This window comes from Oncorhynchus mykiss, chromosome 30, assembly GCF_057628025.1.
Source record: "Oncorhynchus mykiss isolate SJ-2025 chromosome 30, ASM5762802v1, whole genome shotgun sequence".
Taxonomy (NCBI): domain Eukaryota; kingdom Metazoa; phylum Chordata; class Actinopteri; order Salmoniformes; family Salmonidae; genus Oncorhynchus; species Oncorhynchus mykiss.
In genome coordinates this window covers 26,767,972-26,794,296 of record NC_143051.1, presented here as the reverse complement: position 1 = coordinate 26,794,296, position 26,325 = coordinate 26,767,972, and the positions used below count along the sequence as shown (strand labels likewise).

Here is a 26,325-nt window from a genome sequence, read left to right as displayed (position 1 = left end):
GATAGTCCTTTAGTTTGGTTAAATGGACCCCTTCTCTCTCAGCAGCCCCTTTCCTCTCTTTCTTTTCAAACCAAGATCAGAGGGAAATTACATCTTGTTCTTCTCATGTGCTTTACAAAAAATGTGTGTAAGGGCTGAGGTCATGGTGTCTCTCTCTAAGAGGTCTCTCTACTACTGCATGGCAAGCGGTACCGGAGTGCCAAGTCTTGGACAAAAAGGCTTCTCAACAGTTTTTACCCCCAAGCTATAAGACTCCTGAACAGGTAATCAAATGGCCACCCAGACTATTTACATTGTGTGCCCCCCCCAACCCAACCCCTCTTTTTACACTGCTGCATAGTAACTTTAACTATACATTCATGTACATACTACCTCAATTGGCCTCGACCAACCAGTGCTCCCGCACATTGGCTAACCGGGCTATCTGCATTGTGTTCATCACTACCTGCTACTCTCTGTTCATCATATAGGCATAGTCACTTTAACCATATCTACATGTACATACTACCTCAATAAGCCTGACTAACAGGTGTTTGTATATAGCCTTGATACTGTTATTTTCAAATGTCTTTTTACTGTTGTTTTATTTCTTTACTTACCTACACACACACACATACCTTTTTTTCGCACTATTGGTTAAGAGCCTTTAAGTAAGCATTTCACTGTAAGGTCTACTACACCTGTTGTATTCGGCGCACGTGACAAACACACTTAGATTTGATTTGGAAGCAGTTAAAAGGGGACGGCCGAGGGTAAAGTGGTCCTTTGCAGGTTTGTGGTCTGGAAAGTAGGTGAGCCAGCAGTCTTCCTACACCTTGCCTACAATACATGGGTGATAGATTTTTAAGATCAGTTATGTTTGGAGTACCTCCGTATGTACTATGGACTACATACACTGAGTGTACAAACATACTCTTTCCACAGACTGACCAGGTCCCTTGTTAAATCCACTTCAATCAATGTAGATGAAGGGAAGGAGACAGGTTAAAGAAGGATTTTAAAGCCTTGAGTCATAGATTTGTATGTGTGCCATTCAGAGGGTGAATGGGCAAGACAAAATATTTAAGTGCCTTTGAACGGAGTATGGTAGTAGGTGCCAGGCACACTGGTTTGTGTCAAGAACTGCAACGCTGCTTGGTTTTTCACGCTCAACAGTTTCCTGTGTATATCAAGAATGGTCCACCACCCAAAGAACATCCAGCCAACTTGACACACCTATAGGAACCATTGGAGTCAACATGGGCCAGTATCCCTGTGGAATGCCTGACACCTTGTAGAGTCCATGCACGGACAAATTGTGGGTGTTTTGATGGCAAAAGGGGGTGCAACTCAATATTAGGAGTTCCTAATGTTTTGGACACTCAGTGTAAATCAAGGTTTGGAGCAGCGAGGGGTGGAGGGGAGAAGAATCTCTCCACTCCATCCATCATTCAAATAATCACATTTTCACCACATGAAAATAAACAAACTGCACAGACAGGCCATCCAGTTCATAAAGTTCTCCTTTTTTATGTTATTTTTTATTTATGTTATTATTTACAAGTGAATGTGAACGAGAGACATTGTGCAAATGAACAAAGTTTTGATGCATGCTTGTCTGAAGGAAGAACAGTACTGGCTTTGGAGCAGCATGTGTACACGCTGTGTCTGTGTGGAGTCTGGATTCGCTAAGGCAACAGGCCTGCCTGCCTGCTGTGCTCAGGAGAAAACAGGGGAGGAGCAGACGGGCCAATAACGGAGAGGAGAAAAAACTCAAAGAAATCAAAGTCAATAACTCATCCAAAGGGCTCTGACCTCTCAAACATGGCAGAAAGCTAACACAATATGAAGTCCTGTCAGCTTATTAATTCAGCCGCTTAGTTAGATAACTAGCAGGTTAAACTTAGGTTTGCGTTAACGCAGAATATTTCGCTGCATTTTATAAATGCAGGTCTAAAATGCTTCTTATTGTAATTTCTACTCAGCATCAGAGAAATGTTGTGCTTCATTTGCACTTCTCCACTCGGATGAGAATTCACAAAAAGGTAATTTCTCCGCTACTTTTCGGTGTAGCCTACTTTTCTCAGATAAAAAGCTAGATCTGGACTCTGGATCACAACTCTGGACGGTTCTGACTTAGAATATGTGGACAACTACCTATGCGTCTGGCTAGACTGTAAACTCTCCTTCCAGACTCATGTTAAACATCTCCAATCCAGAATCGGCTTCCTATTTCGCAACAAAGCCTCCTTTACTCACGCCGCCAAACATACCCTTGTAAAACTAACTATCCTACCGATCCTCGACGATGTCATTTACAAAATAGCCTCCAACACTCTACTCAGCAAACTGGATGCAGTCTATCACAGTGCTATCCGTTTTATCACCAAAGCCCCATATACCACCCACCACTGCGACCTGTAAGCTCTAGTCGGCTGGCCCTCGCTACCTATTCGTCGCCAGACCCACTGGCTCCAGGTAATCTATAAGTCTATGCTAAGTAAAGCTCCGCCTTATCTCAGCTCACTGGTGACAACTCCCACCCGTAGCACGCGCTCCAGCAAGTATATCTCACTGGTCATCCCCAAAGCCAACACCTCCTTTGGCCGCCTTTCCTTCCAGTTCTCTGCTGCCAATGACTGGAACGAATTGCAAAAATCACTGAAGCTGGAGACTTATGACTTCAGTTCAAATCCCCGAGCTGACAAGGTATAAATCTGTCGTTTTGCCCCTGTACAGGCAGTTAACCCACTGTTCCTAGGCCGTCATTGAAAATAAGAATTTGTTCTTAACTGACTTGCCTAGTTAAATAAAGGTAAAATAAAAAAATTATATTTCACTCACTAACTTTAAACATCAGCTATCTGAGCAGCTAACTGATCGGTGCAGCTGTAAATAGGCCACCCAATCTACCTACCTCATCCCCATATTGTTTTTATTTACTTTTCTGCTCTCCTGCACACCAGTGTTTCTACTTGCACATCATCATCTGCACATCTATCACTCCAGTGTTAATTTGCTATATTGTAATTACTATATTGTGATTACCAGACTACTTGCATGTAGGTATTTTTCTTAAATCTTCATTGTTGGTTAAGGGCTTGTGAGTAAGCATTTCACTGTAAGGTCTACTACACCTGTTGTATTCGGCACACATGAGAAACACAATTTTATTTTATTTGACAAGAAAGAGAGTGCGAGAGTGTGAGAGAGTTTCGCGCACGCAAGAAAGATAAGAGTATTTCAGATCAGAATGCTTCTGACACACTATGCATGCCACGAGCTGCCATTAATTATCCTACAAAGAGGGGGTAGAGGGAGGGTGGGAGAGAGGGAAAGAGGGAGAGAGAGGTAGGGACAGGGAGAGAGAGATATGGAGCGAGAGAGAGATATGGAGCGAGAGAGAGAGAGCCGGCGGGAGGGAGAGATCCGCTAGCGGTTGATGCTTATCCCCACGCCAAACATGCAGCTCAGTGGTGAAGGATCAATTCAATTCCCACACAGGGCCAAGAGTCTGTTTTATACATGCACCTTCAGGCTGGATGGGGTCAATATTAATGGAAACAGCACTGAATGCCTCAAAACCATTTCTGAGGGGTTATCACTTGAGGACGAAAGGAAGAAGATATTTAGCCTATTACAGTATGAGGTCTTTCCCAAGACGCCCTGCTGTTGTCATGAAGACAGATTGACCTCGTAGCAACAGAGACCGTTTGGTTGTAATGTGGGGTCTATGAAGTCTTCTCAACCACAAAACCAGTGAACTACATGAATATAACCAGAAAAGGACGTCTTTAAGATATATTATGCCACATTGTTCTTTCAATAGTTTGCAGTGAATTAGTGCAAGGTGCAATACTCAAATCAACCCACAGCTCCGAGCACCACTAAACTGTGCTAAACATTAATAACACTAATAAGCCTCAGCAGTAACCGTATTAATGCATTACCGAGAAATAACTACATATTAAGACTTGGGAGTAGCAGATAAGATCCAGCCAGTTACAGCAGAACATAGAGTCGGTCCAGAATGTCACCAACAAAATACACAAGGGTTTCAGGGGTTTGTTGTTTAAGGAAGCACTGTTTGCCTTATCTCTGTCATTCAGGGGCCATGATTACTGCTACGCTAATTAAAACTTTAAAGAGTATCTGTTAAATAGCCTCAAAGATAGAGAGGGGCAGACAGAGAGAGAGAGAGCGAGAGAGCGAGAGAGCGAGAGAGCGAGAGAGCGAGAGAGCGAGAGAGCGAGAGAGCGAGAGAGCGAGAGAGCGAGAGAGCGAGAGAGAGAGAGCGAGTGAGAGAGCGAGTGAGAGAGCGAGTGAGAGAGAGAGCGAGTGAGAGAGCGAGTGAGAGAGCGAGGCATGGGCCGCTAAGTTAAACATGTCAGTTCAGTTCTATTCTCCTCTAGTCTCTTCTCATGTATGCACTAGCACATCGCATAGGAGAAAGAGTACAGAGAGAGTGGGAGACAGAGAAAGGACATGAGGGAGGCAGAGAGAGGAGTTAGGGCTGAAGTCCGCTGTTTGCATGGTTATGTCTGTTAAATGTTTGATGAGATAACGAACCTCAGTCTCAACACCTCTCTGGAACACTCAGCTACTGGGTGAGGGCAGTACACAGAGACTCAACTCTGCATCCAGTACATGTTTAACCAGTGCTATGTGGCCATGCAGCTGGGAACCCAATGCTTTCCAGAAAGGCAAAACCCAAAACCAATAGAATGGTGCTATATTGGGAACACCACTGTTGTGGAGTGTGGGGGTGCTGGTAATCCATGTATGTTGTCTCCTGTCTAAAAGAGTTTAGGTTCTATTGACAAAGTTGGTCGCAGAGCGCCTGGATCATTTTGATTAGGAGACCTTTGGGGCTCACCTGGAATTTCAACCACTCACCGTCGTTGAGGTCCTGTAGCAGGTTCTCTCCTCCAGAGAAGTCCAGTCTGACTTTGACGTTAACAGTGAGGGTGACAGACTGGCCTGGCTTCAGAGGCAGCTGAGACACAGCCTCCTCTAGGTCCCAGCTCAGGAACTCTCCAAACAGCTTCTCTGTAGGAAACAATACAACAAGACAATGAATAAAGTAGTGTACAGAGAAAACCTTCAGATAGAGAGAAAACGTTCCGTTAAAGAGAGAGAGAGGCAGAGATGTAATGAAGCATTATACTCTAAATCTCAGGACAACCTCGCGGAGGTAGTCAATACTGATTTAAAGACAGGCAGTGACAGTATACAGCTACCCTTCTCAACACACGTCTAAACTGTCCCAACTTCGCCACAGAAACAAGGACTGTGTTGTTGAAAGAGTAAGGAGGAGAGGAGAAGACGCCTCTCTCCCAAAACAACAAACATGATGTTCAGTTGTGCACCGAAGGGAAAATGAATCAGAAAACATCATGCTGAGGAGGAACTTTCAAGTCAGGTTGGAACTTGGCAGAGCATGACAGTGGAATGAGCAAAACACGACAGCACAGGGTCAAAAATACCAGGAAATAAGCAGGACGCCATCTCCAGTGTTTGTACCAACAGGTAACTGAAATGAAATCTGTTCTGCATTTGTAAGCATTTAACTATTGACAAAGAACCATCTAGAGTTGAATGCTCTGTTGGCACGGTCAGCATCGAGACGAGAAGTTTGATATTATTAGTTACATATTATTGAGGTCATCCAATTCTGTGTGTGTGTGTCTGCCGACATCATCAAAGTGTAAACCTGTTCAACTGATGTTTTGAGGCTGATACTATTACACACCAGGGTGAAAGGTTAATGGCTGCCGGTTGTTGGTTGGCAGGTCAGCCAACTATCATCACTCAACGATAGCATTGCATCATTCCGTGTGGGTATTGTTGTGTGACTAAATAGACTGATTTATATTAAACGTTAAACCCTACAGCCACCTGAGCCTGACGGGTGAGTCAGCTGTTGCCACTTGAACCAGACTGGATGGAGGGAAAAGAACAACAAATTAATGATACATCAACTGAACAGCCCATGTGGCTTTGTCTTAAACAGGTGTGTGAGACAGGTGCACTTGCAGCTCCTGCTGGGTTCAAAGCAACAGGCTGGTAATAATGTGCTAACCAAAGCAGTCTTGCTTATTTTACTCTCTCTCTCTCTCTTTATATCTCCTGTTCATCTTCCCGTCTTTCTTTTCCTAGTTCTCGCTCTCTCCCTGTTATAATCATTGTATTTTTGGACACAACTACTCATTCAAGGGTTATCCTTTATTTTTTCATAAAATAAAGGATACATTTTTTACATTGTAGAATAATAGTGAAGACATCACAAATATGAAATAACACATTTGGAATCATGAGGTAACCAAAAAAGTGTTAAACAAATTAAAATATGAGCTTCTTCAAAGTAGCCACCCTTTGCCTTGATGATAGCTTTGTACATTCTTGGCATTCTCTCAACCAGCTTCACCTGGAATGCTTTTCCAACAGTCTTTTTCCAACAGTCTTTTCCCACATATGCTTTTCCAACAGTCTTGAAGGAGTTCTCTCATATGCTGAGCACTTGCTGGCTGCTTTTCCTTCACTCTGAGGTCCATCTCATCCCAAACCATCTCAACTGGGTTGAGGTCGGGTTATTCTGGAGGCCAGGTCATCTGATGCAGCACTCCATCACTCCCCTCCTTGGTCAAATAGCCCGTACACAGCCTGAAGGTGTGTTAGATCATTGTCCTGTTGAAAAAAAAAAGTGATAGTCCCACTAAGCGCAAACCAGATGGGATGGTGCATCGCTGCAGAATGCTGTGGTAGCCATGCTGGTTAAGTGTGCCTTGAATTCTAAATAAATCACTGACAGTGTCACCAGCAAAGCACCCCCCACACCTCCTCCTTCATGCTTCACGGTGGAAACCACACATGCAGAGATCATCCGTACACCTTCTCTGCGTCTCACAAAGACAAGGCGGTAAGAACCAAAAATCTCAAATTTGGACTCATCAGACTAAAGGACAGATTTCCCCCAGTCTAATGTCCATTGCTCGTGTCTCTTGGCCCAAGCAAGTCTCTTCTTCTTATTGTGTCCTTTAGTAGTGGTTTCTTTGCAGCAATTCAACCATGAAGGCCTGATTCAAACAGTCTCCTCTGAACAGTTGATGTTGAGATGTGTCTGTTACTTGAACTGTGAAGCATTTATTTGGGCTGCAATTTCTGAGGCTGGTAACTCTAATGAACTTATCTGTAGCAGAGGTAACTCTGGGTCTTCCTTTCCTATGGCGGTCCTCCTGAGAACCAGTTTCATTAAAGTGCTTGATGGTTTTTGCGACCGCACTTGAAGAAACTTTCGAAGTTCTTGACATTTTCCGGATTGACTGACCTTCCGCCGTACCTTGATTGTATTACTGCTGATGATATCTGGAAATGTGCATGTACACCCTGGCCCAACTACTGTTGCTAGTCACAATTCTGACTTGTGCTATGATATCTGCTTCACTGATTTCTGCTCTCTTAATAAAAGCCTGGGTTTTCAGCATGTTATCACTAGAAGCGTATTACCTAAAATGGATCAATTGAAAGTGTGGGGTCACAGCTCCAATCCAGATGTGTTGGTCATGACTGAGACGTGGTTAAGGAAGAGTGTGTTGAATACTGATAACTTTTCAGGTTATAACCTTTTTCGGTAAGACAGACCTTCCAAAGGTGGGGGAGTGGCAATCTTTACCAAGGATCACCTTCAGTGCTCGGTTGTCTCCACCAAGTCTGTCCCCAAACAATTTGATTTGCTGGTTTTAAGCATTCAACTTTTAAATAGCCCTTTGTTGACTGTTGCTGGGTGCTATCGTCCTCCATCAGCACCGGCCTGTACCCAACCTGCCCTAAGCTCTCTACTGGCCACTTACACTGTCTGAATAAAGGTTAAAAAAACGTTTTTTTAAGTAAACACCTGACCAAGTCCTGAAGCAATTGGAGTCCCGAAATCTTTCTCAGATGATTACCAATTCCACAAGGTATGATTCCAAACACCCAGAAAAGGCTGCTCTCCTTGATGTAATCCTCACAAATAATCCTGAAAGGTACAGTGCCTTGCGAAAGTGCCCCCTTGAACTTTGCGACCTTTTGCCACATTTCAAGCTTCAAACATAAAGATATAAAACTGTATTTTTTTGTGAAGAATCAACAACAAGTGGGACACAATCATGAAGTGGAACGACATTTATTGGATATTTCATACTTTTTTAACAAATCAAAAACTGAAAAATTGGGCGTGCAAAATTATTCAGTGCAGCAAACTCTCTCCAGAAGTTCAGTGAGGATCTCTGAATGATCCAATGTTGACCTAAATGACTAATGATGATAAATACAATCCACCTGTGTGTAATCAAGTCTCCGTATAAATGCACCTGCACTGTGATCAAATCAAATCAAATCAAATTTTATTTGTCACATACACATGGTTAGCAGATGTTAGTGCGAGTGTAGCGAAATGCTTGTGCTTCTAGTTCCGACAATGCAGTAATAACAAGTAATCTAACTAACAATTCCAAAACTACTGTCTTGTACACAGTGTAAGGGGATAAAGAATATGTACATAAGGATATATGAATGAGTGATGGTACAGAGCAGCATAGGCAAGATACAGTAGATGGTATCGAGTACAGTATGTACAAATGAGATGAGTATGTAAACAAAGTGGCATAGTATAGTATAAAGTGGCTAGTGATACATGTATTACATAAGGATACCGTCGATGATATAGAGTACAGTATATACGTATGCATATGAGATGAATAATGTAGGGTAAGTAACATTTATATAAGGTAGCATTGTTTAAAGTGGCTAGTGATATATTTACGTCATTTCCCATCAATTCCCATTATTAAAGTGGCTGGAGTTGAGTCAGTGTCAGTGTTAGTGGTGGCTGTTTAACAGTCTGATGGCCTTGAGATAGAAGCTGTTTTTCAGTCTCTCAGTCCCAGCTTTGATGCACCTGTACTGACCTCGCCTTCTGGATGATAGCGGGGTGAACAGGCAGTGGCTCGGGTGGTTGATGTCCTTGATGATCTTTATGGCCTTCCTGTGACATCGGGTGGTGTAGGTGTCCTGGAGGGCAGGTAGTTTGCCCCCGGTGATGCGTTGTGCAGACCTCACTACCCTCTGGAGAGCCTTACGGTTGAGGGCGGTGCAGTTGCCATACCAGGCGGTGATACAGCCCGCCAGGATGCTCTCGATTGTGCATCTGTAGAAGTTTGTGAGTGCTTTTGGTGACAAGCCGAATTTCTTCAGCCTCCTGAGGTTGAAGAGGCGCTGCTGCGCCTTCTTCACGATGCTGTCTGTGTGAGTGGACCAATTCAGTTTGTCTGTGATGTGTATGCCGAGGAACTTAAAACTTGCTACCCTCTCCACTACTGTTCCATCGATGTGGATAGGGGGGTGTTCCCTCTGCTGTTTCCTGAAGTCCACAATCATCTCCTTAGTTTTGTTGACGTTGAGTGTGAGGTTATTTTCCTGACACCACACTCCGAGGGCCCTCACCTCCTCCCTGTAGGCCGTCTCATCGTTGTTGGTAATCAAGCCTACCACTGTTGTGTCGTCCGCAAACTTGATGATTGAGTTGGAGGCGTGCGTGGCCACGCAGTCATGGGTGTCTTACTCACCTCGGCTGCAGTGAAGGAGAGACCGCATGTTTTCGTTGCAGGCCGTGTCAGTGGCACTGTATTGTCCTCAAAGCGGGCAAAAAAGTTATTTAGTCTGCCTGGGAGCAAGACATCCTGGTCCGTGACTGGGCTGGATTTCTTCCTGTAGTCCGTGATTGACTGTAGACCCTGCCACATGCCTCTTGTGTCTGAGCCGTTGAATTGAGATTCTACTTTGTCTCTGTACTGGCGCTTAGCTTGTTTGATAGCCTTGCGGAGGGAATAGCTGCACTGTTTGTATTCGGTCATGTTACCAGACACCTTGCCCTGATTAAAAGCAGTGGTGGTTCGCGCTTTCAGTTTCACACGAATGCTGCCATCAATCCACGGTTTCTGGTTAGGAAATGTTTTAATCGTTGCTATGGGAACGACATCTTCAACGCAAGTTCTAATGAACTCGCACACCGAATCAGCGTATTCGTCAATGTTGTTATCTGACGCAATACGAAACATCTCCCAGTCCACGTGATGGAAGCAGTCTTGGAGTGTGGAGTCAGCTTGGTCGGACCAGCGTTGGACAGACCTCAGCGCGGGAGCCTCTTGTTTTAGTTTCTGTCTGTAGGCAGGGATCAACAAAATGGAGTCGTGGTCAGCTTTTCCGAAAGGGGGGCGGGGCAGGGCCTTATATGCGTCGCGGAAGTTAGAGTAACAATGATCCAAGGTCTTTCCTCCCCTGGTTGCGCAATCGATATGCTGATAAAATTTGGGGAGTCTTGTTTTCAGATTAGCCTTGTTAAAATCCCCAGCTACAATGAATGCAGCCTCCGGATAAATTGTTTCCAGTTTGCAAAGAGTTAAATAAAGTTCGTTCAGAGCCATCGATGTGTCTGCTTGGGGGGGGATATATACGGCTGTGATTATAATCGAAGAGAATTCTCTTGGTAGATAATGCGGTCTACATTTGATTGTGAGGAATTCTAAATCAGGTGAACAGAAGGATTTGAGTTCCTGTATGTTTCTTTCATCACACCATGTCACGTTGGCCATGAGGCATACGCCCCCGCCCCTCTTCTTCCCAGAAAGATGTTTGTTTCTGTCAGCGCGATGTGTGGAGAAACCCGTTGGCTGCACCGCTTCGGATAGCGTCTCTCCAGTGAGCCATGTTTCAGTGAAGCAAAGGACGTTACAGTCTCTGATGTCCCTCTGGAATGCTACCCTTGCTCGGATTTCATCAACCTTGTTGTCAAGAGACTGGACATTGGCAAGAAGAATGCTAGGGAGTGGTGCGCGCTGTGCCCGTCTCCGGAGTCTGACCAGAAGACCGCCTCGTTTCCCTCTCTTTCGGAGTCGTTTTTTTGGGTCGCTGCATAGGATCCACTCCGTTGTCCTGTTTGTAAGGCAGAACACAGGATCCGCGTCGCGAAAAACATATTCTTGGTCGTACTGATGGTGAGTTGATGCTGATCTTATATTCAGTAGTTCTTTTCGACTGTATGTAATGAAACCTAAGATGACCTGGGGTACTAATGTAAGAAATAACACGTAAAAAAACAAAAAAACTGCATAGTTTCCTAGGAACGCGAAGCGAGGCGGCCATCTCTGTCGGCGCCGGAAGTAATAGTCTCAGAGGTCCGTTAAAAGCGCAGAGAGCATCATGAAGAACAAGCAACACACCAGGCAGGTCCGAGATACTGTTGTGAAGAAGTTTAAAGCCGGATTTGGATACAAAAAGATTTCCCAAGCTTTAAACATCCCAAGGAGCACTGTGCAAGCGATAATATTGAAATGGAAGGAGTATCAGACCACTGCAAATCTACCAAGACCTGGCCGTCCCTCAAAACTTTCAGCTCATACAAGGAGAAGACTGATCAGAGATGCAGCCAAGAGGCCCATGATCACTCTGGATGAACTGCAGAGATCTACAGCTGAGGTGGGAGACTCTGTCCATAGGACAACAATCAGTCGTATATTGCACAAATCTGGCCTTTATGGAAGAGTGGCAAGAAGAAAGCCATTTCTTAAAGATATCCATAAAAAGTGTTGTTTAAAGTTTGCCACAAGCTACCTGGGAGACACACCAAACATGTGGAAGAAGGTGCTCTGGTCAGATGAAACCAAAATTGAACTTTTTGGCAACAATGCAAAACGTTATGTTTGGCGTAAAAGCAACACAGCTGAACACACCATCCCCACTGTCAAACATGGTGGTGGCAGCATCATGGTTTGGGCCTGCTTTTCTTCAGCAGGGACAGGGAAGATGGTTAAAATTGATGGGAAGATGGATGGAGCCAAATACAGGACCATTCTGGAAGAACCTGATGGAGTCTGCAAAAGACCTGAGACCGGGACGGAGATTTGTCTTCTAACAAGACAATGATCCAAAACATAAAGCAAAATCTACAATGGAATGGTTCAAAAATAAACATATCCAGGTGTTAGAATGGCCAAGTCAAAGTCCAGACCTGAATCCAATCGAGAATCTGTGGAAAGAACTGAAAACTGCTGTTCACAAATGCTCTCCATCCAACCTCACTGAGCTTGAGCTGTTTTGCAAGGAGGAATGGGAAAAAATTTCAGTCTCTCGATGTGCAAAACTGATAGAGACATACCCCAAGCGACTTACAGCTGTAATCGCAGCAAAAGGTGGCGCTACAAAGTATTAACTTAAGGGGGCTTAATAATTTTGCACGCCCAATTTTTCAGTTTTTGATTTGTTAAAAAAGTTTGAAATATCCAATAAATGTCGTTCCACTTCATGATTGTGTCCCACTTGTTGTTGATTCTTCACAAAAAAATACAGTTTTATATCTTTATGTTTGAAGCCTAAAATGTGGCAAAAGGTCGCAAAGTTCAAGGGGGCCGAATACTTTCGCAAGGCACTGTATCAGTCTGGTGTTTTCTGTATGGATCCTTAGTGATCACTGTTTTACAGCCTGTGTTCGTAATGGCTGCTCAGTGAAACGACCTGTCCTGATTTGTCATAGATACTTGCTAAAAAACTTTAATGAGCAAGCATTCCTCCATGAATTGGCCTCTGTAAAACAGTATAGAATCATCTTGATCCCCTCTGACGAAGACGCTTGGACGCTTAGAAACAGGTTTAGCCACTGGTTCGACTGTGATCTTGCAGTTACTCCACCTCAAGAATTGCATTTGGCGAAAGGCTCGGCACACGCATACTCAGGTTGACAGGCTCTTGTTCATGCAAATGAGAAATACGTGCACTCAGGCTATCCGGAAGGCCAAAGTTAGTTACTTTAAGGAGCAGTTCTCTCTCTGTGGGTCTAACCCCAAGAAGTTCTGGAAAACAGTTAAAGACCTGGAGAATAAACCCTCCTCACAGCTGCCCATGTCCCTTAATGTTGATGATGTGGTTGTTACTGACAAGAAGCAAATGGCTGAGCTCTTTAATCACCACTTCATTAAGTCCGAATTCCTATTTGACACAGCCATGCCTCATAGCCCGTCCAACATTTCCTGATCTCCCACCCCTTCTAATGCGACTAGCCCCGATCCTCCTCCCTCTATTCCCCTGCCATGCTACAAAGTTTCTCTCTGCAGGCTGTCACTGAGTCTGAGGTGCTAAATGAGCTCCTTAAACTAAAAAAGTCCCTTTCTTCTTTAGGGTTGCAGCCCATATCATCTCCAAGCCTATCTCTGACCTTTTTAACCTGTCTCTCCTCTCTGACGTGGTTCCCATTGCTTGGAAGGCAGCCACGGTGTGTCCTTTATTTAAAGGGGGAGATCAAGCTGATCCAAACTGTTATAGGCATATATCCATTTTGCCCTGTTCATCAAAAGTGTTGGAAAAACGTGATAATAATCAACTGACTGGCTTTCTAGATGTCTATAGTCCTCTCTCTGGTAGGCAATTTGGTTTCCGCTCAGGTTATGGATGTGTAACTGCAACCTTAAATGTCCTCAATGATGTCACCATTGCCATTCATTCTAAGCAATGTGGTGCTGCATTTTTAATTGACTTGGCCAGAGATTTTGATACAGTAGACCATTCTATTCTTGTGGGCTGGCTAAGGAGGATTGGTGTCTCTGAGGGGTCTTCGGCCTGGTTTGCTAACTACCTCTCTCAAAGAGTGCAGTGTCACCAAGGCTCAATCCTAGGCCCCACGCTCTTAATTTACATCAACAACATAGCTCAGGCAGTAGAAAGCTCTCTCATCCATTTATATGCAGATGATACAGTATTATACTTAGCTGGCCCCTCCCCGGATTTTGTGTTAAACGCTCTACAACAAAGCTTTCTCTGCCCTTAACCTTGTTCTGAACACCTCCAAAACAAAGGTCATGTGGTTTGGTAAGAAGAATGCCCCTCTCCCCACAGGTGTGACTACTACCTCCTGAGGGTTTAGAGCTTGAGGTAGTCACCTCATACAAGTGCTTGGGAGTGGCTAGAAGGTACACTGTCCTTCTCTCAGCACATACCAAAGCTGCAGGCTAAAGTTAAATCTAGACTTGGTTTCCTCTATCGTGGTCGGTCCTCTTTCACCCCAGCACCCTGATTCAGATGACCATCCTACCAATGCTAGATTACGGAGACGTAATTTATAGATTGTCAGTTAAGGGTGCTCTCGAGCGGCTAGATGATCTTTACCATTCAGCCATCAGATTTACCACCAATGCTCCTTATAGGGCACATCCCTGCACTCTATACTCCTCTGTAAACTGGTCATCTCTGTATATCTGTCGCAAGACCCACTGGTTGATGCTTATTTATAAAACCCTCCTAGGCCTCTCTCTCCCCTATCTGAGATATCTACTGCAGCCCTCATCCTCCACATACAACACCCATTCTGCCTTATAGGACACATCACATTCTGTTAAATGTCCCCAAAGAACACACATCCCTGGGTCGCTCGTCTTTTCAGTTCGCTGCGACTAGAACGAGCTGCAACAAACACTCAAACTGGACAGTTGTATCTCAATCTCTTCATTCAAACACTCAGTCATGGACTCTTACTGACAGTTGTGGCTGATTTGTATGATGTATTGTTGTCTCTTCCTTCTTGCCCTTTGTGCTGTTGTCTGTGCTCAATAATGTTTGTACCATGTTTTGTGCTGCTGCCGTGTTGTGTTGCAACCATGTTGTTGTCTTGTTGTCTTGCTGCCATGCTGTGTTGTCTTGCTGCCATGTTATGTTGTTGTCTTAGGTCTCTCTTTATGCAGTGGTGTGTGTTATGTCCTATATATACAGTTGAAGTCAGAAGTTTACATACACTTAGGTTGGAGTCATTAAAACTCAGTTTTCAGACACTCCACAAATTTCTTGTTTAAAAAAAAGTAATTTTGACAAGTCGGTTAGGACATCTACCTTATGCATGACACAAGTAATTTTTACAACAATTGTATACAGACAGATTATTTCACTTATAATTCACGGTTTCACAATTCCAGTGGGTCAGAAGTTTAAATACACTAAGTTGACTGTGCCTTTAAACAGCTTGGAAAATTCCCGAAAATGATGTCATGGCTTTAGAAGCTTCTGATAGGCTAATTGACATCATTTGAGTCAATTGGAGGTGTACCTGTGGATGTATTTCAAGGCCTACCTTCAAACTCAGTGCCTCTTTGCTTGACATCATGGGAAAATCAAATCAGCCAAGACCTCAGAATAAAAACTTCAGACTTCCACCAGTCTAGTTCATCCTTGGGAGCAATTTCCAAATGCCATACTGTACAAACAATAGTGCGCAAGTGTAAACACCATGGGACCACAAAGCTGTCATACCGCTCAGGAAGGAAACGCGTTTTTACTCTGATTAAATGTCAGGAATTGTGAAAAACTGAGTTTAAATGTATTTGGCTAAGGTGTAAGTAAACTTCCGACTTCAACTGTATAGTGTACTTTACTAGGCTCTAAAGGTCTAGTCTAGTTCACTTGTCTTTCTCATGCTTGTACCTGCAGAGTAGTTTATTTTGTCCCCAAAACGTGGGTGTTTGGCTATAAATCTAATGAATTATGCGTGTTAGGATTACACAAGAATTCCACTTTCTCCAGAGATTCTCCACAAATTCAGTTTTGTCTCCTATGACGCCTGCCCATGTCCGTGTTAAGTAAAATCGTCCGCCCTTTATAATTGATGATACCTACATGCCCATTGCTGAAGTACATCCATTTTGAGCTATTTGGTCCTCGTCATTCACAGGGATTTCAGCCCACAGAGAGATTCTTAAGTCAACTTTTGTTCCCATCAAAAATACTAAACCACTAAGTTTTCTACAGTACATTTATAGCTTTGGAGGTTCTGTTTGTTTTCCTCCAGTGAGTCTATCTCTGCTTAGGTTGTATCCCAGAGGGCACCGTATTCCCTACTAAAAGGAGTCAAAAGTAGTGCACTATATAGGTAATAGGCTGCCATTTGGGAAGTTACCTTAGTGTCCAGCTGCTTAGAACTGGCTCCAGATGTGTCCGGGCAGCTGTATGGTGGTTGGTCCTGGTCCCAACCTCGGCCTTGGCCTGAGACAAGCTCTAAGCAGGGTGCCTGGTGTTCACACTCTACCCGCTGTAGCTGTCTGTCTTAGAGTCGCTGTCTCACTTTCTGCTCTCTCTCTCGCCTGGCACAGCATGCGTCACTACATAGGCATAGCTTTCATATGCGGGTCATTCTGCAAATACCCACAACATTGCCAGCCCAGTCATCCCTAAACAATTCCTGGAAAATATACTGAATTTAGCTGAGCTCTTTTGAAGTGTTCGCCCTGCAGTCTCCGTTTCTCTGAAAACATTGTGTGTAGCATGTTGATGACCACCACCACCACTAAACATACTCGTGTTTTTCCTCTCAGTGGAGCAGGTAAAGCTGATGAATTGTCAGATCATCAGATTGCTCAGAGGCTTCTTCCTCCTGAAGATCTAAGGCCTGGATAAAACATCTAAGGCTAGATGTAATAATGCTGATGTGGTATGACAGGGTCAGAGCAAACGTACCAACAGTCCATTCATGCATCTTTCAGTCTCATCTAAGTGCCAAAATGGGCCTCTGACCTCACACCCAGGTAACATCAATGGTTCATTCCAGGATGCGTGTTTATTTTTACTATATGGTAGAATAATAGTGAAGACATCAAAACTATGAAATAACACATATGAAATCATGTAGTAACCAAAAAAGTCTTAAACAAATCAAAAATATATATATTCATATTTGAGATTCTTCAAAGTAGCCAACCTTTGCCTTGATGACAGCTTTGCACACTTAGCATTCTCTCAACCAGCTTAATGAGGTAGTCAGAAGTCAAAATTATGGCAAGAACAGCTCAAATAAGAAAAGAGAAACAACAGTCTATTACTTAAAAAAATATAATAATATTTAACCTTTAACTAGGCAAGTCAGTTAAGAACAAATTCTTATTTACAATGACGGCCTACCAAAAGGCAAAAGACCTTCTGCGGGGGAACGGGACTGGGATAGACAAAATATATACAGTTGAATTCAGAAGTTTACATACACCTTAGCCAAATACATTTAGACTCAGTTTTTAACAATTCCTAACATAAAATTATAGTAAAAATTCCCTGTCTTATGTCAGTTAGGATCACCACTTTATTTTAAGAATGTGAAATGTCAGAATAATATTAGGGATAATTATTTATTTCAGCTTTTATTTCTTTCATCACATTCCCAGAGGGACAGAAGTTCACATACACTCAATTAGTATTTGGTAGCATTGCCTTTAAATTGTTTAACTTGGGTCAAACGTGTCGGGTAGCCTTCTACAAGCTTCCCACAATAAGCTGGGTGAATTTTGGCCCATTCCTCCTGACAGAGCTGGTGTAACTGAGTCAGGTTTGTAAGCCTCCTTGCTCGCACACGCTTTTTCAGTTCTGCCCACAAATTTTCTATAGGATTGAGTTCAGGGCTTTGTGGCCACTCCAATACCTTGACTTTGTCATCCTTAAGCCACTTTGCCACAACGTTGGAAATATGCTTGGGGTCATTGTCCATTTGGAAGACCCATTTGCGACCAAGCTTTAATGTCCTGATGTCTTGAGATGTTGCTTCAATATATCCAATGGTGGTAGGTCAAACAAGCTCACAGAACGGGACAGGCAAGTGCTATAGTGCGTAGAGCGTATAAATCATCTGTCCTCGATTGCAATACTCACTACCGAGTTCCAAACTGCCTCTGGAAGCAATGTCAGCACAATAACTGTTCGTCGGATGCTACGTGAAATGGGTTTCCATGGCCGAGCAGCAGCCATTGGACTCCGGAGCAGTGGAAACGTGTTCTCTGGAGTAATGAATCACGCTTCACCATCTGGCAGTCCGACGGCTGAATCTGGGTTTGGTGGATGCCAGGAGAACGCTACCTGCCCCAATTCATAGTGCCAACTGTAAAGTTTGGTGGAGGAGGAATAATGGTCTGGGGCTGTTTTTCATGGTTCCAGTGAGGTGAAATCTTAACGTTACAGCATACAATGACATTCTAGACGGTTCTGTACTTCCAACTGGAATTAAGTCCCCGCAGCAATGTTCCAACATCTAATGGAAATCCTTCCCAGAAGAGTGGAGGCTGTTATAGCAGCAAAGGGGGGACCAACTCCATAGTAATGCCCATGATTTTGGGATGAAATGTTCTAAGAGCAGGTGTCCACAAACAGAGAAGGGGAATGAAAGATGGCTAAAGAGACAGGCATGGAGAGAGAAACATATTCATTTCTCCATGTTGACACCACACTGCCTTATTCAGCAGGTAGCCCAGCCAGCAGGTAGCCCAGCCAGCAGGTAGCCCAGCCAGCAGGTAGCCCAGTCAGGAGGTAGCCCAGCCAGCAAGGTAGCCCAGCCAGCAAGGTAGCCCAGCCAGCAAGGTAGCCCAGCCAGCAAGGTAGCCCAGCCAGCAAGGTAGCCCAGCCAGGACGTAGCCCAGCCAGGAGGTAGCCCAGCCAGGAGGTAGCCCAGCCTTGCGGTGTTAGCCCTAGTATTATGAGCAGTACAAAAACAGCATGCATCACAAATAATGACAGACACAATCACGCTACTCATGGACGGCTGGGAGATCTCTCTCTGTTCAAGTAATAAACAGAGCTCGGTCTACCCCAGCAAGAACAAACCCATGTAACCCATTCCCAAGCACTTTTAGTCCGACTCACCCGCTCTTTTCTATCCCTTTTGCTATGGCAGTCTGAGACATCTGAGATGGAAACACCATAATGTCTCTATCAAGCTAACACAGAAAGAGCATGCAGAGTTAGGCCTAACATCCACTTGAATGAGCGCTTCTAAGAGTGAAACCATATCGAACTGTATAGAAACACAAACATAGCAGTGGTGAAAAGGTTTGGCAAAAGGTCTTCCTACAGAAGAGCGAGTGAACCCTCAACACCCTGTTGGTGAGGAGCAGAAAAAAACATTGGTTTCATCCATGATGAATCGATTAGTGAAGGGCTGTCTTCTTCCATCACTTGTGACTGTAGCTGTGAGCTGCCACAGGTGGAACACACACGGTCACCCCAGCTGGTCCATGTCCTCCACACAGCCTCAGGTCTTACACTGTCGTCTGTTTGTAAGACATGGTGCAGCACAGGACATCCATAGAAACAGTGACATTCACCTAGAATTAATACACACTCCATTAGGCTATATATAGCCTGCCAGTATACCATTAAAAACGGTTTAGTCCAAGAAAGCAAAGACTGAACCCTGTTCACACTGTCTCTACTTCCCTCTGTGGACAGAATGTGGTACTGCAACTCCGACATAAGTTCCTACCTGAACCACTTTTCTCTCTCATATCAGTTGGCTACTGAAGACATACTATACACAGGCAGAGAGAAAGTTGTTTGCTTTTCCACTGATGCTTCATCCCTATTGTGAAGAACTGATTCATTTCATTGTGAACACTGAGAATGGAGTCAGGGAGGGAGGCACGCTGGGAGCAAAAGCAAACACAGACGCCCCTGTACAGGAGCAGAGGACAGAGTTGCCAGGACAACTAGCAGTATATGATGAGGTAGGTCCACTAGAGAGGCTGGGTCAAGAGAGGAAAACACCAGGACTGGCCTGGTCTGTTCTCCCCTTTACCACAGATAACCGATGGGAGCAGAGAACAAACGCGCACACTCACATGCACACACTCTGCTCGTGCCAGTCTCATCTGGCATGTCTATGGAACAAAAACACTTCAGCATCCTCCATCTACCTGGAGACAGAGGTTCTGTCTGGGGCACAGCCCTAACAGAGACAGCTATCTAGATACACACTGTACTGTATGGTGCCTCACACACACACATCTTGGGAGAAAACAAATGTGTGTCAGTCCGTTGGGTAGTTTGGTCCATGAGAAGGAGAGAGAAGTGTTGTGTTTGGGATAGCAGAGAAGACTGAGTGGAGACATCAATACAGGAAACACACCAGGTAGCAACAAAGTGAGTGTGACTGGTAGCAGTGACAGGGAGGACTGGCAGCAACACAGTGAGCCTGACTGGTAGCAGTAACAGGGAGGACAGGTAGCAACACAGTGAGTCTGACTGGTAGCAGTAACAGGGAGGACAGGTAGCAACACAGTGAGTCTGACTGGTAGCAGTGACAGGGAGGACTGGTAGCAACACAGTGAGTCTGACTGGTAGCAGTGACAGGGAGGACTGGTAGCAACACAGTGAGTCTGACTGGTAGCAGTAACAGGGAGGACAGGTAGCAACACAGTGAGTCTGACTGGTAGCAGTAACAGGGAGGACAGGTAGCATGAGGACACCATAGTCACAATGCATTTCACACTTCATCTGAAGCAAGAATGCTTCATAAAAATGTAACTATGTCTACAACCTCTACACGGCTGAGTTGATGAGATTTGTCCTGTCAACCCCCCATCAGGTATAACAGGCCTACTTCAACAAGTGATTCATCTTAGAATAAAACATAAAACTGATAGTGGCTACGTGAATTAGTTTGAACAAGAGTCAATCCCTCTTTTAGTAGGACCTTGATAATAATGGTCCTCTGTAGCTCAGTTGGTAGAGAATGGCTCGTCACACCGGGATAGTGGGTTTGATTCCCGGTACCAGCCATACCCATACCCATACTGTAAATCACTTTGGATAAAAGGGTCTGCTAAATGGCATATATTACTACTATGATTATAATTAATAAAATAAACAGAAAATGAATACGGTTTGCACCAAAAGTGCTTTAGTTTAGACGGCAACACTCAAACCAGAACTTCAAGCCCATAGAGATATGATTAAATCTTTGATTTATCTAGATGTTTAAACCACTCTTCTTGTGCCGTAATAAATACTATACAGTTGTTCCAACAGCAATTGGGACACAATGGCTGCCAACAAGTGACAATTGAGTGGGCTCTCACTAAAAGGCTTTTGTAGTATGAGCCATGGCACTGCTGTGCAATTAGCAGGCTTGATTACATCATGCAGAGCTCCGTGTGGTGGGCTCCCGCCGAGGCTACACGGTGGGATTTTGGTTGAGCTGCCGTGGGTAGTAGCCTGTGTGTGTGTGTGTGTGTGTGTGTGTGTGCGTGTGTCAAACAAAATCAAAAGTGTATTGGTCAAGTACACAGATTTGCAGATGCTATCGCAGGTGCAGTGAAATGCTTGTGTGTGCAACAGTCCTTGTGAGCGTCGGGGGCCCACGTCAGCGTCTCAATGTTGTTTTTCCTCGAAGCGCGTGAAGAAGGTGTTTAGCTCGTCCGGGAGAGTGTGTGTGTGTGTAGTCTTAAGCACTTAGCGTTTTAACATATACAGCTAAGAAGTAACATGTGGAGAACCTTGTCTAACGTAAATGAAGCAGAATGGAGAATGACTCCCAGGCTTATGAAAACAAAACATAAACAAACGGGTACGCATGCACACAACACAACACTGTTACTACTAATAGTGCTCAACGAAACCACTGCAACCTCAACAGGTGAAAACACCAGCAGAAAGGGCATTGATCAGCTCCAACCAACCAGCCTCCAGCAACACAAATTAGACAGATAAAGGTTAGTTCTCCGCCGTCACAACCAGCCTGATGTGTCATTAAACACCTCCAAAAGGTCTCCTAAATCTACCTCAGCGTCATTGGTTTTGGTGCTCTCCTCTATATAATGAACCAGACTTTGTAGAACAAACACAGGATCAGGACCCCGAGAAGTAGCCTGATCCGCTCTGTGTCGCTGCCTGGCAGGACGGACAGTCATTAGTCATTTCTTTATAAAATATGTGTATATGTGTGTCTATGATGCAGCCAGAGAATGGGTAGGTGGAAGAGAGGAGCATTAAGTGTTCTTATAGGACTTGTTCGTGTGTGAACAAAGTGTATTTCTCCTCTGTGATCTATACTATTAGCAACGGTCATAATAAAAATGCAACAGTTGGACAATGGATGAAGATACTCTAAACGTTTAGATCGAACCCATCAGACATTGACTTCATTATAACACATAACAGTTCAGGGATTTTGGTGGGAATTCAGCTACTAAATTTATTGTCAGATTCCACCTTTTTCCCCCTAGAATGCACTCATACACTACATGCTCGTAGAACATCTCATTCCAAAATCACAGGCATTAATATGGAGTTAGTCCCCCCTTTGCTGCTAAAACATTCTCCATTCTTCTGGGAAGGCTTTCCACTAGAGGTTGGAACATTGCTGCAGGGACTTGCTTCCATTCAGCCACGAGAGCATTAGAGGAGGTCGGGCACTGATGTTTTACGCAATTAGGCCTGGCTCGCAGCCGGCGTTCCAATTCATCCTATAGATGTTTGATGGATTTGAGGTCAGGGCTCTGTGCAGGCCAGTCAAGATATTCCACATCAATCTTAACAAACCATTTCTGTATGGACCTTGCTTTGTGCACTGGAGCGTTGTCATGCTGAAACAGGAAAAGGTCTTCCACAAACTGTTGCTACACTGTTGGGAGCACACAATCATATAGAATGTCATTGTATGCTGTAGTATTATGATTTCCCTCCACTGGAACTAAGGGGCCTAGCCGAACCATGAAAAACAGCCACAGACCATTATTCATCCTCCACCAAACTTAACAGTTGGCACTATGCATTCAGGCAGGTAGCGTTCTCCTGGCATCCACCAAACCCAGATTCATCTGTCGGATTGCCAGATGGTGAAGCGTGGTCCAGAGAACTCATTTCCACTGCTCCAGAGTCCAATTGTGGCGAGCTTAACACCACTCCAGCCGACACTTGGCATTGCGCATGGTGATCTAAGGCTTGTGTGCGTGCGGCTGCTCGGCAATGGAAACCCATTTCATGAAGCTCCCGAATAACACTTATTGTGCTGACGTTGCTTCCAGAGGCAGTTTAGAACTCGGTAGTGAGTGTTGCAACTGAGGACAGGCGATTTTTACACGCTTCGCGCTTCAGCACTTCCCGGGTCATGTTCTGTGAGGTTGTGTGGCCTACCACTTTGTGGCTAAGAGGTTGTTGCTCCTAGACGTTTTCACTTCACAATAATAGCCCTTACAGTTGACTGGGGCAGCGCCAGCAGCTCTTCAGTTAGGGCCATTCTATTGCCAATGTTTGTCTATGGAGATTGCATGGCGATGTGCTCTACTTTAAACACCTGTCAGCAACGGGTGTAGCTGAAATAGCCAAACCCACTAATTTGAAGGGGTGACCACATACTTTTATAGTGTATAAACTGTTTCTTATTGTATTAAATATTTAAAGAAAGAAAAAGATATGTGCCTCATTTGTAACAAAATAAAATGGCTGTATTTGCATATGAACACATTAACATAAAGGAGTGGAACAAGGTTGAAACTACCAAACACTCTGTCTACCCTACCTGGGCCGTCTAGACTGCCTCATCATTTACTGCTGTTGTTCTGTTGCATAATTCAACTATTGGTGTCAATAGCAGGATACCCTAGGAATACAAATCAACAGGCTTGGCTCTAGATTACACCTATCTAAAAACACGTTACATTGTTTGCGAGATCAGACACAATGTCGTTATAATCTGAGTGTTCGTTTTCACAAGTTGCTTTCATTTCCGTGCATTCAATTTTCTAAACATTTCAACTGTATTAAATGACTCCGCAAAAAAAAATAAGAATACCTATCAAATGAAATGATCTGTGTTGTGTTGAGATGGTGTGTTAAACCCGAGACGACGCTTTAGTGTTCTTATAGAGTCAACGATAAGACCATGTATTCCATTTCATTACCGGGGTTTGACAGGTCATTACAAACGTTTCCGCAGTCGTAACGCTAACCGGACAAAACGATAGGCACAAGCACGAGTATGAAAGAGCCGCGATGAGTAAAGGTGGTAGCAATCAATCCAGCAGGATTTAAGGTACAGTAGACTTTGCACCCCTCAAACACAGGAAATATATGGCTGAAAATACAGTCCCTCAGGTGGGCAGTGAACAAGTGTTGCTAATACTATGACCCCAAATGAACCCGACAGAGATAGAGATGTTATTTCTCAAATCAGGGTCTGCACCCTTGTTCAGGTGAATTGTGTGAATATGATCATTCCTTGCTGGATTTCTGACTGCGTGACAATGTGGGCTGTTATACAGGCACGAGGGGCACTCTCTCCTTCCACTGATTCCATTGACAGAACCAACGAAATGTTAACGGTACATGTGTAAATCACAACACATAATGTAGGAAGAGAGACACATTGTCAAGAGAAAATGTGCAAATGACTCTGTGTGTGGGAGGAGAACATGTGTAGCCTTAGCCTACAGTTTGTCTCAATCCATTCAAATAATGACTCTAGCCTTGCCTTTCCTTTCCGTTAGCAACGTCAACCGATTGAGTGTATTTGGACAGATATTTCTAATGCGGCTGCTCAGTTGCAAGCACCTCCACCACAATCAGCAGCTGAAACGCTCACCGCTGGGCCATAATAGAATACCGTTCACATCAGCATATCAACTAATAGAATAGAATCTCAGAAATGCAATAATATCATCTAGTAGAATCGACAGTGCCTTCCGAAAGTATTCACACCCCTTGACTTTTGACACATTTTGCTGAATTTAAAATGGATTACATTTACATTTTTTCTCACAGGATTACACACTAAAGTAATGCCGCAAAAAAATATGTGGCAAAGCAATTAACTACCTAAAACACAATGCCAAATCTACAGTACATTTGCTCACCAAGAAGACAGTGTTGCTGAGTGGCCGAGTTACAGTTTTGAATTAAATCTACTTGATTATCTATGGCAAGACTTGAAAATGGCTGTCCAGCAATTTTCTACAACCAACTTGACAGAGCTTGAAGAATTAAAAAAAGAATCATGTGCAAATGTTGTACAATCCAGGTGTGTAAAGCTCTTAACAGACTTACCCAGGAAGACTCACAGCTGTAATCACTGACAAAGGGGGTTCTAACATGTTGAAAACTTATGTCATCAAGATATTTTAGTGTTGAATTATTTTTCACAAATGTTAGAATTTTTCATCCACTTTGACAGTAGATCGTTGACAACAAAAAAAAGGACAATCCATTTGAATCCCACCTTGTAACACAACAAAATGTGGAAAAAGTCAAGGGGTGTGAATACTTCCTGAAGGCAGCGTAAAGGCCTCTTCGGGACATTTCAGGAAGCATACACATGCTTTAGAAATCATTCAATACCAAATGGCATGTCAAGAGGGACTGCTCATCCAAACATCTCCAGGACATAAAACCATCCAATCCGCCCGGACCAAAGTTAAGGAATCTCATCTAAATCGGATGAAATCTTTTCCTGCTGCATGCATGATATATGGCCAAACTCTCAAAGGAAACCTGTTCCAGGATCTGTGCCAAACTAAACCCCTCTGGGGAAATAAACCACAGAGCTTCTTAATGACTAGAAGTAATAAGAAAATTAGATGATGCTCCTTTCCTCCACTTACGCAACTCCAATTTTTGTCTGTGTCTGACATGGCACACTATTCCCTAAATCGTGCACTACTGGTCAAACGTTGTGCACTATAAAGGGAACAGGGTGCCATTTGGGACACAGACTTGTTAATTCTGTAATTTCATCATATCCAGAGAGTTTCTGCTTCCAGAGAGAACAGGGAACACACAATCAATCATCCGTTAAAAAGCCTCTTGGCTTTTCACCCAAGCTGACAAAGAAAGTGTAAAACATTCTTTCTAACGTTGATGTGCAGCTAGCAGTTCTGGACAACAGTGATTTGGTTTGTCATAATCCTTCATGCTTTTAGCCTCCAAGGCGTGACGATGCCGCAGAATGTTGCGCTATAACAAATTGCCTTTTAAGAAACTGTTAATACATTGAGAATATATCTGGTTGGATCCCTTTCAAACCAATACATCAACACTACTTGTTAGTATAAGACTGCAGCCAACTTTATGGTGAGTAGTGTACTGAATATTCTTTCCCAATTGGTTCGAGAGAAGTGACTCTTTCCATGTGATTCACAAACACAAGGAAACACCTTGATAAGTTCAAGATAAGTTCACAGCCAGGACTTCAACTGAAAGCTGAACACGTGAGGACTGTACTGTATGTTGCAATCAAACTCAAAAAATAGCAGAGGACTCTCTCCACATAAGACAGATTGCTTCCCACAGCCCTGTCTAAACACAGGAGGCAGTACAATCATGCAGTCAGTGGTACAACCATGTAATCGCTGCAGTGGAAATAAGGACAGGGGTGTGTGTGTAGGCTGGTAAAGGTACTACATCAGCACAGTACTGGCAAGCCACTCCACATTCCCACTTCTACCACAGCCATTTTGCTAATCACATCAGTTTCCTAGGCAACTTCAAAAGGAAAGGTGTGTGTGTGTTGAATTGCAGCCCTCTACA

At 43.9% G+C, this 26,325-nt stretch overlaps 1 protein-coding gene across 13 annotated transcripts in view; it reads right to left on the bottom strand.

Moving 5' to 3' along the window:
• Positions 1–26,325, bottom strand: part of LOC110489414 (trafficking protein particle complex subunit 9) — a 304,212-nt gene that overhangs the window by 176,428 nt on the left and 101,459 nt on the right. For 9 of the 13 annotated variants that reach the window (XR_016493584.1, XR_016493585.1, XR_016493583.1 and 6 more), the window contains one exon: positions 4,876–5,028. Coding sequence is in view for 6 of the 13 variants with exons in the window: in XM_090227935.1 (XP_090084061.1) it covers positions 4,876–5,028 (153 nt within the window). In the remaining 7 variants the exon portion in view is untranslated. Of the gene's footprint in view, positions 1–4,855; positions 5,029–26,325 lie in introns of all 13 variants that reach the window. The other 4 variants (XR_016493586.1, XR_016493587.1, XR_016493588.1 and 1 more) reach the window with 1 other exon arrangement.